The sequence below is a fragment of the Miscanthus floridulus genome, chromosome 13 (assembly GCF_019320115.1).
Source record: "Miscanthus floridulus cultivar M001 chromosome 13, ASM1932011v1, whole genome shotgun sequence".
Classification (NCBI taxonomy): Eukaryota; Viridiplantae; Streptophyta; class Magnoliopsida; order Poales; family Poaceae; genus Miscanthus; species Miscanthus floridulus.
Window position 1 is genome coordinate 8339891 of NC_089592.1, and position 13966 is coordinate 8353856.

General features: G+C 45.9%; 1 protein-coding gene across 1 annotated transcript; it reads right to left on the reverse strand.

Annotated features, from left to right (window-relative positions):
- Positions 1-2044: 2044 nt before the first annotated feature.
- Positions 2045-11719, reverse strand: LOC136499385 (uncharacterized). Its single transcript, XM_066495060.1, has 3 exons — positions 10664-11719; positions 2667-5869; positions 2045-2537 (listed from the first exon to the last, which is right to left on the reverse strand). The coding sequence occupies exons 1-3, from the start codon at positions 11717-11719 to the stop codon at positions 2534-2536; spliced, it is 4263 nt and encodes a 1420-aa protein (XP_066351157.1). The 3' UTR covers positions 2045-2533.
- Between the last annotated feature and the right edge of the window lie 2247 nt (positions 11720-13966).

Here is a 13966-nt window from a genome sequence, read left to right on the forward strand (position 1 = left end):
GAATATCCAATCCAGAAATAAAAAATGAAACCGAGTTCTGGGCTGATAAGACCGGCTGGTGCTGGTTTGTTATGAGAGAAAAACACTGTTGGCTGGCTGATAAGCCCTGGCTGAAACCAACAAGCGAACAGGCTGAATATTAGAAGATATAGGGCCCACAGGTCATAGGCTCAGCCACGGTGAAATAAATGGTCTTGACATATTACACGCTGAATAAATATATTTTCATATTGATCCTGTCACATATGATTATTTTTTGTTAGAAAAATAATCAACAAACACTCATAATTGCCTGTGTTAGGTCGTCTTTTATTATAGACCAACATTTCTTGTAGAAGATCACTATAAATCTGTCAGGGCCTGGAGCTTTTTTCCGGCGGCACTTCCTTTACGACAGTCTCAATCTTCTCTTGTGTGAATGCGAGCATCAAGCTCTTCCAGATTATGGTGGACGTATCCTAGCTCTTGCCAATTAATCGACTTGGTCCTTGAATTCGGAGTTCCCATGATGTGCAAGAAATGGTCATGGATCAACTTAGATTTCTCCTCTTGCAGAACAACCGTCCCCATTTGTCCACCTAGAGAACTGATGTAGGTTTTCTTTCTTCTCGCATTAGCATGTAGCTGGAAAAAGCGAGTGTTTGTATCTCCTCTCCTAATCCAGGTTATCCTTGAGTGTTGCCGCGCTCTTGATTTTTGCATTACTGCAATTCCTAGCGCCTTGATTTTCAGGTACCGTTTGAATTCCAGTTCGTCCTGAGTGAGATTCCTGGACTCTTGCGCCCTTCCCAAGTTGGACAAAACAATATTGACAATCGCCCAGCTTATCTTCCAGGTACTGAAGTGCTTTCGCCTCCACAGTTTCAATGCCTTTGCCGTCTGTAGGAGCTTGACATGCACTCGCAGTATAGCATCTTGAGTGTAACTGGATTGCTCCAAACCTCTTGTACTGTTTCTAAAAATCCAGGCCAATTGGTCCAGAAGGCTTCGAATCTAAAGCTCCTATAAAAATCATGGATCACTTCTCCTTGTAGGAATAGGGGGCAGTGGTCTGAACCTAAAGAAGCAAGCGCCTGTAAATCTGTCCGCGGGAAAATATCAAGCCATTCAGCTGTTGCAAACAAGTGGTCGATCTTTGTCATAGTTGGGATCTGTTGATCATTGCCCCAGGTATATTCTTTTGAGATGCTTCATGCTATCGACATCACCGGTTTTATATATCAAATCGTTTAGTGTTTGTTCACATGAATCTGTTGTTCTGAAGAATGGTCTAGGCATCTCTGTTTTTGTCCAGCTTGACCAGCTGTGAAAAAGTGGTATAAGCTCTATGGATACCCATGGAAATGAAATTTGTTGGATATTTATGGCTTGTCATGTGTGGTGCGATCGAATCCAAGTGATTATCAGTGACTGGTACTGTAACATATTGAGGTCGGCTAATTTTGAGCTTTAGAATCTGACACCTGATAATTGTACAAATTTCATGGCCGTGGCCTTGCTCCGTATACAGGGGAGCCTTAAGGTATTACAAATTAGCAGCCTACTGAATATTTTGTTTTTACATATTATCGCCCTTGTTGATTTTGGGCTATGGAGTTGAAAGAGAGGGGCATCTATATATCACTCGAGCTCGTTGTTGAAGTGATATCAAGGTGGACCATACAACTAGCCGTATATATAGGCAACTAGCTGGTTGTTGTTCTTTTAGCATGGAGCCATACATATAGGCAACTAGCAATGAGGACAAACAACTACAAGTTAGTTGTAATGAAAGGCAATCAGCTTAATAACCACCTATGTTGTTGCTCAATGTTTCACTTCAGCAGAGTAGAGCCACAAGCAGAGAGCATATATATGTATGTATAAATAATTCTCACACTGTAGCTTGATTAATGGTTCACCAATACAATACAGCCGGCATATGCATATGCTTGAGCACAGGGATCGCACACGACCAGCATGCAGATGCAGGCACTTGGTTTCATCATAAGATACAATACATATGTACTAGTAGATGGATACATATATAGCAAGCAAAGCAATCCCATGAGCGCAGCCATCAAATCACACAAGACAAGACAGGTGCGGATGATGCACCTCTTATTACAAGCATCTGGTCTGATCCCTCTCAAACGGGGTGGGCTGAGGTAGCAGACACACACAAACACACTCATCGTTCGGGAAGCTGAAACACACACACGCAGACAGCCAGGCAGGTGGCTGCCTCACGGCCAGGCCTACATGCAACACCGGCGTGCAGGCATCGGACACCAACTAGGCACCTGGCCGTCTTTCTTATTTCAAAACCAAACCAAACCAAACACAGGGAGAATTGCAATTGCAATTGCAAACGGAGGTAGCTGGCCAACTCGGGAGGGCGGTCATCAAAGGGAGGAGCTAACCTGAAGCCCCATACCTTCCCTGGCCTTTCACACAACAAACAAACTGATCAACAGGCAGGCAGCATCCATCGATCCACAGAGACGACTGCCATAGCAGCAACAGCAGATGCATACTTCAGAATGAGTTTCCATCACCTGGGCAGAGTGAGTGATCAAGAAGCAAATCAAATCAATTAAGAGCAAGTATATATGCTAGATTATTATTAATTGGGCTAGCTAGCTACAACAACAGATGTATGTATGGATGCATGTGCTTATTATTACCTGAGAGCGGTGCCCCTGAGCATGCGCCTCTTGTAGTAGCGCGAGTGCACCGGCACCTCGTACAGGGAAGCGGACACCCCGCCCCACTCCAGCGCGTCCCACATGTCTTTCTCAATCTCCACGATCGGCCTCTTCATGCCTGGCTTGCGACCCTTCAAGGCCGGCAGCTGGCGCAGGCTCCAGCATCCCCTGATCTTGATGGTCTCCAGTGCGGGCGCCAGCATCTCGGCAGCCTCACATATCTGCTGCAGCGCCTGCAGGTCATGTAGGTGGATGGTGGTGAGCATCGGGAACTCGACGCTTGTATGCTTGGACTTCGTCTCGTCACCCGGTACGAAGACGTGTCTGAGATTCCCGCAGTGGATGATGTGGAGGGTCTGTAGGCTGGGGAAGGAGGGGCGATTGCCCATCGCAAGCCCGAACTGGAGGCTTGGACAGCAGCGTAGGTGCAGGTGTCGTAGGCTTCTGAAGCGATCAGCAGAATCGTCGATGAAACCTTTGCTCCATACACAACGAGACATCAGGAGATCCGATGCCCAGATGGTCTCCAGATTACCATTCCTCTCCTCTGCGTCTTGAGGAAAGACGGCATGCAAGTTGGGACACCTCTCGACGCGGCACCACCTGAGGCAGAACCAAAATCTTATAGGCATGGTATTGCTGTAGGTCTTGACATCATGCACATGCAGGGATTCAGTATACCATCTCATCAATTTAGCCAAATTATCAACATAACGATCTGCCACCACCTCACTCGGCACGCTACGGCTTCCATCACCAATCTCAATATGGCAATTCGATTGTCTCGTCGGGCCTTGCGGGAAGGCCTGCATCGGGGCTGGTCCATCACCAACCTTGGTAAAGACGTCACAATACAGACTTCTAGCAATTATGCCATAGTGTCGTTGATGATTAGTAGATCCAATCATCATCTCCTTGTTTGTTGTTGCTTCAGGTTGAATAGTCTCCGTACACGCAGCTGAAGAGGTGATGCTGATGTTGAAATAGTGATGGGCATCCTTGGGATAATGTGCACGGTTCATGGGAGTCCATAGGGACCGAGCAAGCCTAGCATCCGCAAAGATTGCGTGCACCTGCAGCCGGAAGTATTCCTGTTGGGCACTAAGGGATGGTGGCCGAGCACATCCAAGTGTCCTCCCATTGACAGGTCGTGTGTCTATGCAGATCAACTCCAGCAGCTTCAGTTGTTTCTTATATGAGCCCCATTTTATTGCCTGAAGGTTCTCACAGCCTAGCAGGAAGAGTCTCTTGAGCCTCGGGACATCCACCGTCATAGCTCCAAAGTCAAGTACCTTGATCGCACATCCTGAAAGGTCCTGCTCCTCTAGATTGGGAAGCCCACGCAAGAACAGATCCTCCAACAATGTGCAACCTTCAAGAGATATTTTGGAGGCTCTGACATCCTTCTTATCTACAGCAGGCCGACGATACTCTGGACGAGAACTCATTGGAGGTAGCTTACCGGTTGATGTCCAATGGGATGCTGGTCCATAACCATCAAAACTAAATGACCTTAGCGAGGAGTTGGGCAGCACAACATATTCAAGCTCATCACAACCATCTAGAACAAGTACTTGAAGTTTGCTTGCCTCTGATAAGCTTCCTGGTAGGCTTTTCATGTATCTGTAACCAGACAAATCAAGTATTTCTAACTGTTTCTTACCCACAAATGAGTTGTTGTTGTCCAAGGATGTAGTCTCTTCTTGATGTGCAGGTTTGATTATTTCTTTTTTGATGAAACATGCAGGTTTGAATATTCGAAGTCTTTGAAGATAAGGTAAACTTTTCTCTAATAATTTACCTGTATACTGCCAGCACCTAACTCCTTCTATATTTAGTTCTGTGAGATTAGCCATAAGACCTATCTTTTCCTTAGATAAGATCTCACCCCAGTCTGTGTAACGCAGGTCAAGCACCCATAGGTTATGCAGAAATAATGTCCACTTGGCGATACAATCCCCTCCTTCAGGTTCACTTGTATTATTTTTCTGATTTGTGCAGTTGCCCAGTCCAAGAAATCTTAATGTATTGCAGTGCAGGAAAGGAGGGGACACAAAACTAAAGGCACAACAGGAGAGAATTAGAACACCAAGTTTACTGCACTGTTTAAACAAGGCATTTGGTAACCGAGGTACACTTATAGTCTTATCAAATGATAGGAAAATTGACGATGCCATTGCTAGTATAGTTTGCATGTTGTCTTCAAGTATCTTATTCTTTGAGGTGACACAAATCCAATGGTAAGGCCTCTTTTTATATTTGTCAATGTTGCCATCTTCGACTAGCAGATGAGGATCTTCTGTCATCATAGAAAACACCTCACCAAGCAGAGAATCATCACCCACAAAATTTATTGCTGAATCCAATGAAGTGCTAATCTTCCTAGCTGTATCCCCTTGTTGAATTATCCCATCACATATCCATAAGTTGGGAGCATGACCTACCCAATGCAATCCAATGGTGCTGAGGTAAAACTCATAGCAATAACAGTATATGACCATTGTTAAGTTGATGTCCCTCATAAATGGATAGCTAGCAACTCTGTTGGCAACCTCTTCAAGAAACAGTGCACTACGTTGTGAGTTTGATAACTGGACGGGTTTATGATAGGTGTGAATAAAAAGACTTGTGTGTCTTAAATTCTTTACTAGTTTCTCAATACCATCGTGCTCATGCATAGTCACGAGCCTTCTTCCAAATGTCCATATTATCATGCCGTAATATTCTGGAATACCAATTTCGCTTAGGGCAATCTCATCAGCACTCCCATTAATGAAAATCATCATGAATCTATTTTCCCTCAGGGTTTGGTCAATCATTGCTGAAACTTCTCGTATCACATCCCTAGAACCATGATCCACTCCGTTGAAGTCGTCCTCCTCGTCCTGCTCCTCAATCATGGCCATGGTCTTCCGGTCAAGCCTCAGCTCCTCTGCAATTTTTCTCTGCATCACCCTTTTACTCTCCCACCATGAGCAATCAATGTAAATGGTTCTGCCAAAGCATAATTTTGGAGGAGGAGACTTCATAGATGGAATTGCTTGTGCTATGGATCTAAGAACGGCGGTGGCTCCAAAGCCACGCCACCCATCAAAGTAGATTATGTTGTTCTTGAGGCTGGCCCTCTGAATATAATTCAGTATTTTCTCTCTTGCATCAACAACATCTGTTGCGTAGATTTCCTGGAACATGCATGGGGATAGCTAGCTAGTTAAGATCCGCTCGACATTTATATAAGGAATTTGGTAAAGAAAACAAAGTAGCTAGGAAATTGTATATATATACATAATTAAAACATGAGAGTAGCGGTACCTTCAAATTTGGTGCCATGGTGAAACTCCTCTGATAGTGTACAAGAAGAACAAATTATATATCAACAGGGAGTAGATGCGCAGACGACGGTTATCGATGGATCAATCATATCAGGTAGCATATTTGATCATCGAAAGAAGACCTATCCGATCCCCAACGTGCAGTGCATTCGATTCCCTGTATGCAGGCGTGCACACAACATTATATATAATATAATATAGTTTAATAACCTGTACGTCAGAGAGTCGATCAGTACTGCTAGTACGCAGCATCGACGATCTTCCATCGATTTTATTTGATTTCGATTTCGAGACGGCAAGCAAGCAAGTAGTGTGCAAAGCAAAAAGCATGCACGCACAACACTAATCAGTTTTTTAATTATCTATCTATCTAGGAGTAGCTCATTTAGTAACGAAATTGGCAACGTACCGTACCTTCAGTTTCTGTGAAAGAGGAACCGATCGAGATGAAGATGCTTGGATGAGATGGAATGAATTGAACGATCCAATGCTTGGACGCTTGACGAAGCAGGGAGATCGATCGATTCGAGAGGGTTTATATTAGTTGCAGTACTGACTCGTTTTAAAAGAAAACAAATGGATAACTTTTTTTTGTTTGAATGCAAAAACAATAAAATGGATAATAATGTACACACCATACCTTGTTTCTGCGGAAGAGGAGAGAAGTTAAGGATGATGGAGAGTACGTGAGTTGGTGGATCGATATCCCTACGGAAGGCAGATGGAATTGGAATGAAGTAGCAGCCAGCTGTTGCCGATCCAACAAAGGCAACAAAAAGCAAAAGCACACTCACAAGCCAGGCACGATCCCTTGCTTGCATTCTTAGTTGCAGCATCTGATACTGCATTTAATTTCTTCTTTGTTGCATTGGGAAGCCGCTTTATTTGTCTTTCCTACAGAGCTTGGCATGCATGTATTTTTGAGAATTACACCATAACATGCATGCACATTAATCCCTATTAACATACGTACGCAAACCCTACCTATGAGCAGCTCCGAAGGACTCACGAAGTCACCATAGACGTCTCACTGTCGACGGGGACGTCGCCAATCACTAAAAGCATAGTGCCGTTAAATCTTGAAATAAATCCAGAAAAATACTAGTACGTGTGTGCGAATACAAGGTTGATATGTGCTCTTGTGGTTTGGATTTGTGATGAGTGATTGTCAACGTGACTTGCGTCTTGGGTTAAGTCGGTGGGCTAACCGTGGCGTGAGTTGGGTTGTGAAACATGTCTCTTGGCTTGTGGTGCGCATATGAGGAGCTTGGAGGCGGTGGTCGACGGTGAGGTAAAGGTCAAGTAGGGACGTGTCGTGCTGATGGACCGAGAGTGGTGAAAGATTGACGTGAGGCTTGGACCGAAGGACCAGAAGGCCAGGTGGCTTGCCGCGGTGGCTGACATCTGGGGACATTGACAAACGCAAGTATACATGGGAGTAACCGTGTTGACCGAGTCAAGACGGAGGTCGAGCGAGTCGAGGGGGGCTCTGGAAGACTTGGCGACTAACCGGGCGAGGACGGCGGTGACACGCGTCGAGCGGCGGGAGACGCGTGTGGAGTACGCTACTCGCGGGCGGTTTGGTGGTTTGGGCCTCAAAACCATCGGGCGGACGGTTTTCAGGTTTGGGCTTCAAAACCCGGGCGGAGGTTCCGAGAAGGAACGGAGCGGCACGTGGCGGAATCACAGAGGTTGCGTTGAGGCGAAGCAAATCTGTGCAGGAAGCGGGGCCGTCCGATCTACAGAAAAATAGTTGGACCATAGCGCCCTCGGGTCAGTGGTCCGGCTTAAAAATATCTAAGAGCAAAACTAAAATTGTGTAATAGCACTGTTAAATAGGATGAGGGAGCCCCATCTCCACCTCTTTCATTCTTCATTTTTCGCCTTGCTCTAGGTTTTCCCTCCCCTAGGTTTTCTCGAGAGAGGTCCATAAATTTCAAATTTGTGTAACAAACCTGTGATTTTGTAGTGGGAAGGGAGGTCCGAATCCTCCGCTTGTCCTCCGGGATTCAATTTTCGTGCCTGTGATTTTCGTTGACTGGGTTCCTTTTCGTTCTCCATTTTCGTTTATGGCTTCGATCTAGTTTTTTCGGAGTTTGGGTCAATCGCAGGCGATGATTTCTTGGGGATTGATTCGTAGCTAGTTGAATTTCATCTGTGCAAATTTTGGAAAACGAATCAAGGAGTTTTAGTTCGGATTTCATCGAATTTTTGGGCGTTCTTTTTCTTCTGTTCGTTCTCTGTCGGCTCTCTGCTCTTGGTGGTCAGGCTCCTGTTCGTGCTTTTCTTTTTGGGATCCATGGCTTCCAGTGCAGAGTGGATCATGGCTGTGCAATCTGTTCCTCTGTAGCCTCGTTCATCCAAGATGACCAAGCTTCACCTGTTCTAAGCTCTCCCTTTACTGATTGTGCCGTGCTTCTTCTGCTCGCTGCTTGGTGATGCGGACTCAGGGTGACAGGCAGCAGCGCTATCCACGCAGGTGCTCAAGCACCGTGCGGGCTCAGGCTGAGCGGCGCTAGCTGCTGTGCTCGCTGCCCCTCTGCTCCTTCGGTGCAGCGGCCGAAAGTCGTCGAGCAGACCCGATGCCGTGCGACTTGCTTCCTGCTTTCTCTCGTTCTTCACCTGCAATCGCGTCAGGCAGCAGTGCGTCCGGTGCTCAATCAGCTCAATCAGCGGTGCGGCGTCCGGTGCACCATCGAGCGGTTTTGTCCGCAGCCCTGCAGTTCGGTCGATCGTGCTCCGATTTGCTTTTCGTCCGTTGCATTGGCTTTTTATCGTCCCGAGGATTCTCTCTAGGTACTTTCGTCATCGGTTGACTTGAGTATTTTTTAGTTTCAGAATTTTGCTGTTGTTTGTTGGTGATTTTGGAACAGTGGCTAAATATTTCGCGAGAAATTCGGCTCCCATTCATCCCTCTTTAGTCGTCGTTTTCGATCTTTCAATTGGTATCGGAGCCGGTTAAGAATCATTCTACCATAATCGGTCCGTGATCTACGAATGCGACATGGAGCGTGGTTCCGGCAAACCACCGTTCTTTGATGGAACAAACTATCTCTATTGGAAGATCCGCATGGCCGCGCATCTTCAGCGGATTGATTGACTTGTTTCGAAGATTCGTGAGGATATTACCTACGTTGTGCTTGAACCTCGTGTCTGTACCACTCAAGAACAAAAGGATCGGCACAACGCAAATAGTAGAGCTCGTAGTGTTCTTTTCTCGAGTCTTTCTCTTCCGGAGTTCGAGAGAGTCTTCGATTGGGTGACTGCTTGGGAGATCTGGGTGAGGCTTCAGAGATATCATGAGGGAACCGTTCAGGTCAAAACCAGACTCTTTAAGATGTACAAGCGGGAGTACGAGAACTTCTCTCAGTTGGATGGCGAGTCCATCGATTCCATGTTTTCTTGCTTTCAGACTATTGTCAACAAGATGCGAGCAAACAAGGCACAGCTACCTTATGATGATCATGAGAGGGCACTCAAGCTTCTATATGCCCTAGATCGGAAGGTGTGGGATGTGAAGGTGTCCGCTATCATTGAGTCCGCGAACTACGACACTCTCATGGTGGATGAGCTATTCAGCAAGCTCAAGTCCACGGAGATCAACTACCAGACCTAGGCCAAGATCAAGAACCCCTCTGCACCGACGATGGCTCCTATTCACCCCCGTCTGATCGCCGTTTTCGGTCCTTCAGCGTGTCAAATTGAGAACTTAAATCCGAGTGGGTAGGTTTCACCACGAGAAACTCAACCATCAATTTAGGAGCCTTGTTGGGTTGATTAGCTCGAACGCCCTCGACGACTGCCGGCCCGTTATGGAAGCACTCACAGTTCTATAAATTGGGAGCCCTTTGTGCTCCTCACTGTAAGATGTTCTAAAATCTTTAATGCAGTCTGTTAGTACTTAAAAAAAGAGAGAAGAGTTCTCTAGGCTGGTGCAGTCGTTCAGTCGACAACGACGGTGAATAAAGAATGGTGTTGGAATTGGAGGAGTTCTAGCAATAGGTAGGGAGAAGGGCGAGGCGATCCTCCGCCCGGTCGATGCCCCGAGCGAAGGAGGATCGACACAAAATGATACACAAGCAATTAGGGTTTCATAGGAACAGTGATCTCTCTATTACAACAGCTAGGTTCCCCCTCTTTATAGGGCTCACCTACTCCAAAATACTTTTACAACACTACTCTCTACCTACTATAGGACATTCTTGGTATATTCCTATTCTAGTACAAACTGCTAGGGGTAAATTCGGGACACCTTCCTACTGCAGCCCCCGGCTGATGGGCCAAAAGTGTTGGGCCGCCCATGGCCCGGGACATCCTCCGCTGACCGTCGACCTATGGCCTGTCGTCTTGAGGAGTCTTCGCCCGACTTAGTTGAGCCTCCACGTTAAGCTGATGTAAGACACCTCCGTACCGTTACACGAGCCTCCACAGGTTATGTAGAAATAATGTCCACTTGGCGATACAATCCCCTCCTTCAGGTTCACTTGTATTATTTTTCTGATTTGTGCAGTTGCCCAGTCCAAGAAATCTTAATGTATTGCAGTGCAGGAAAGGAGGGGACACAAAACTAAAGGCACAACAGGAGAGAATTAGAACACCAAGTTTACTGCACTGTTTAAACAAGGCATTTGGTAACCGAGGTACACTTATAGTCTTGTCAAATGATAGGAAAATTGACGATGCCATTGCTAGTATAGTTTGCATGTTGTCTTCAAGTATCTTATTCTTTGAGGTGACACAAATCCAACGGTAAGGCCTCTTTTTATATTTGTCAATGTTGCCATCTTCGACTAGCAGATGAGGATCTTCTGTCATCATAGAAAACACCTCGCCAAGCAGAGAATCATCACCCACAAAATTTATTGCTGAATCCAATGAAGTGCTAATCTTCCTAGCTGTATCCCCTTGTTGAATTATCCCATCACATATCCATAAGTTGGGAGCATGACCTACCCAATGCAATCCAATGGTGCTGAGGTAAAACTCATAGCAATAACAGTCTATGACCATTGTTAAGTTGATGTCCCTCATAAATGGATAGCTAGCAACTCTGTTGGCAACCTCTTCAAGAAACAGTGCACTACGTTGTGAGTTTGATAACTGGACGGGTTTATGATAGGTGTGAATAAAAAGACTTGTGTGTCTTAAATTCTTTACTAGTTTCTCAATACCATCGTGCTCATGCATAGTCACGAGCCTTCTTCCAAATGTCCATATTATCATGCCGTAATATTCTGGAATACCAATTTCGCTTAGGGCAATCTCATCAGCACTCCCATTAATGAAAATCATCATGAATCTATTTTCCCTCAGGGTTTGGTCAATCATTGCTGAAACTTCTCGTATCACATCCCTAGAACCATGATCCACTCCGTTGAAGTCGTCCTCCTCGTCCTGCTCCTCAATCATGGCCATGGTCTTCCGGTCAAGCCTCAGCTCCTCTGCAATTTTTCTCTGCATCACCCTTTTACTCTCCCACCATGAGCAATCAATGTAAATGGTTCTGCCAAAGCATAATTTTGGAGGAGGAGACTTCATAGATGGAATTGCTTGTGCTATGGATCTAAGAACGGCGGTGGCTCCAAAGCCACGCCACCCATCAAAGTAGATTATGTTGTTCTTGAGGCTGGCCCTCTGAATATAATTCAGTATTTTCTCTCTTGCATCAACAACATCTGTTGCGTAGATTTCCTGGAACATGCATGGGGATAGCTAGCTAGTTAAGATCCGCTCGGCATTTATATAAGGAATTTGGTAAAGAAAACAAAGTAGCTAGGAAATTGTATGTATATGCATAATTAAAACATGAGAGTAGCGGTACCTTCAATTTTGGCGCGGTGTCGTAGTCGAACGCCGTTAGGGTTAGGTGGGGAGTGGCGGCTGTAAACCACGTCGCTAGCGCCCTGGCCCCCACCTCTCTCTTATAGCGCTGTGCGACAGGGGCCCACCGACCAGTGGTCGGTTAAGCGTCCCCGATCAGGACATGGTCAAGAGTCCGATTGGCCGTTGGGCCAATGGTAGAGATCAAACTAACACTGCAGGCTCTCCATTGTTGGTTGCAATTGCGAGGATCAGGATTATACTGTTGTTTCTTTGACACTAGAAATGTTCAGGGAGATGGCCAAGTAGCAAAGGAGAGTGTCAGGATCCCGTCATGGACATCAACAGTGGATGGCACAACGGCAATTCTGAATGGCCAGAAACTCAACCTGACATCCACTGGCAACTCAACTAGTAATGGACATCAACCTGCAGCCTGCTTCATGTTTTGTTTTGCTGCAGGTGGTTTCCTGACAGAGAGCAAGCTCCGGACGGATGCTACCTTGACCCTCCGATTCCTCATTACCCCTAGAACTGAGGCAATCAAAGGTATGAAATCTAAGAGAGTTTTTCTCCCTTTTCCTGAAGAAAAACAAATTCAAGTGTCTGAACTCTGAACTAGTAGAGGCTGAAAAGGAGCTTTCATTTCAGATGACCGACCGCAGTGACGAGCTGGCCTGACGCACGGCAAGCTGCCAGTATCAGACAGCAACCACTCGAACCACGGGCGTCCGCGTCTGGGAAGTGAACGCCACAAACGCCGCCGCCTCCGTCGCCGGCTGGGTCATTCCGCTCCCGCTCCCGTCCCGTCCGAGTCGCTCAACTCACAGCTCGTCAGTCATCACCCTGATGCGAGCTGGAGATGCAGGAGCAGCCCGGCCGGCCTGGGAATGACACGTGCATGAACGCCATGTTCCGCGCCTATGGCCAGGCTGACGATCGAGCCGTTCGATAGACCAGGCAGGCATGCTGACGTTCGCGCGCACGGCTCCGCTGAGGCGGTACCAGCCACCCGCTGAGCTTCGTGGATCGTGGTGCGCGGGACGGAACGGAACTTCCCGCTGGAGTGGAGCCGCTGCGGAGCCTGCAGGACGTGTACTTTAGCCTCGTCTCCGACGCCAAGAGCTGATTGATCGACAGGCACGTGAACGAATTGGAGCACCGGATAGATCACGCTAACTGGAGTATTGTTTCTTTGGCAACAGTTTAGCCCGTCACATAAAGTATTAAACATAGGTTACTTATAAAATTAATTACACAGATTGAGGCTAATTTACTAGACGAATCTATTAAAGTCTAATGAGCCCATGATTTGACAACGTGTAGCTACAGTAACATTTGCTAATTATGGGTTGATTAGGCTTAATAGATTCATCTCGCTAATTAGTCTACCCTGTGCAACTAGTTTTATAATTAGCTCATTTTTAGTCCTCCTAGTTAACGAAATCCTAAGGTTTTGGGCGGAATGAGTCCGATGTGAAACGGACTAAACTTTAGCACATGGATCATGAGCAATATGAATAGTGTGCGGCAGAGTGCTGGTAGATACTGGGTATTCGGAGGTGAGCCAAGTGATCCTCTACTCGAATTAAATCTAATATAAATACATTGCCTATGTTTGCATCCATGTTTTGTGTAAATCCCAATGTTTGATGGTGGGGTACTGTGTTTGAGCAAATCCAATGGTGAGTAATATTGGTCATGTTTGTCAGGTTCTTAAAAACCAAGAAGTTGTTGATATCTAGCTTTTGCTAGTTTTATTGTGACCCTGTGAGCAATAAATAAAGCCGAATTCTTAAAAATTGGGGATCCAAACACCGCCACCAATTTTTATTCAGAATCTAGATTTTAGAGACTAGAGGCAAAAACTGGTTTTTTTAAGAATCTGAAACTCATCAAAACGGGGCCATTGTCAAATGCTCCAGTTTAGAATCCAACAGCTATGAATTTTGAAAATATGTGGAAAGTAAGCTAAGACAGGGAGACTTGATTCCTGGGTCTTGAATTCAGCCAAGACTACTCTAACCAAGTGATCATGTAGGCTTAGGTTCATGATTTCTATTTCTTTTGTTCTGAATCTCTCTGCTTAAATTTGTAGGGTCGTATGGAATCAAGGAAGTAGGGTGA

Coding starts and splice junctions, on each gene's coding strand:
- LOC136499385 (XM_066495060.1), bottom strand. CDS start 11,719: ATGTTCCAGGAAATCTACGCAACAGATGTTGTTGATGCAAGAGAGAAA. Junction 5,870..10,663: donor CATTTGACAAGACTATAAGT/GTACCTCGGTTA, acceptor TGCATGTTCCAG/GAAATCTACGCAACAGATGT.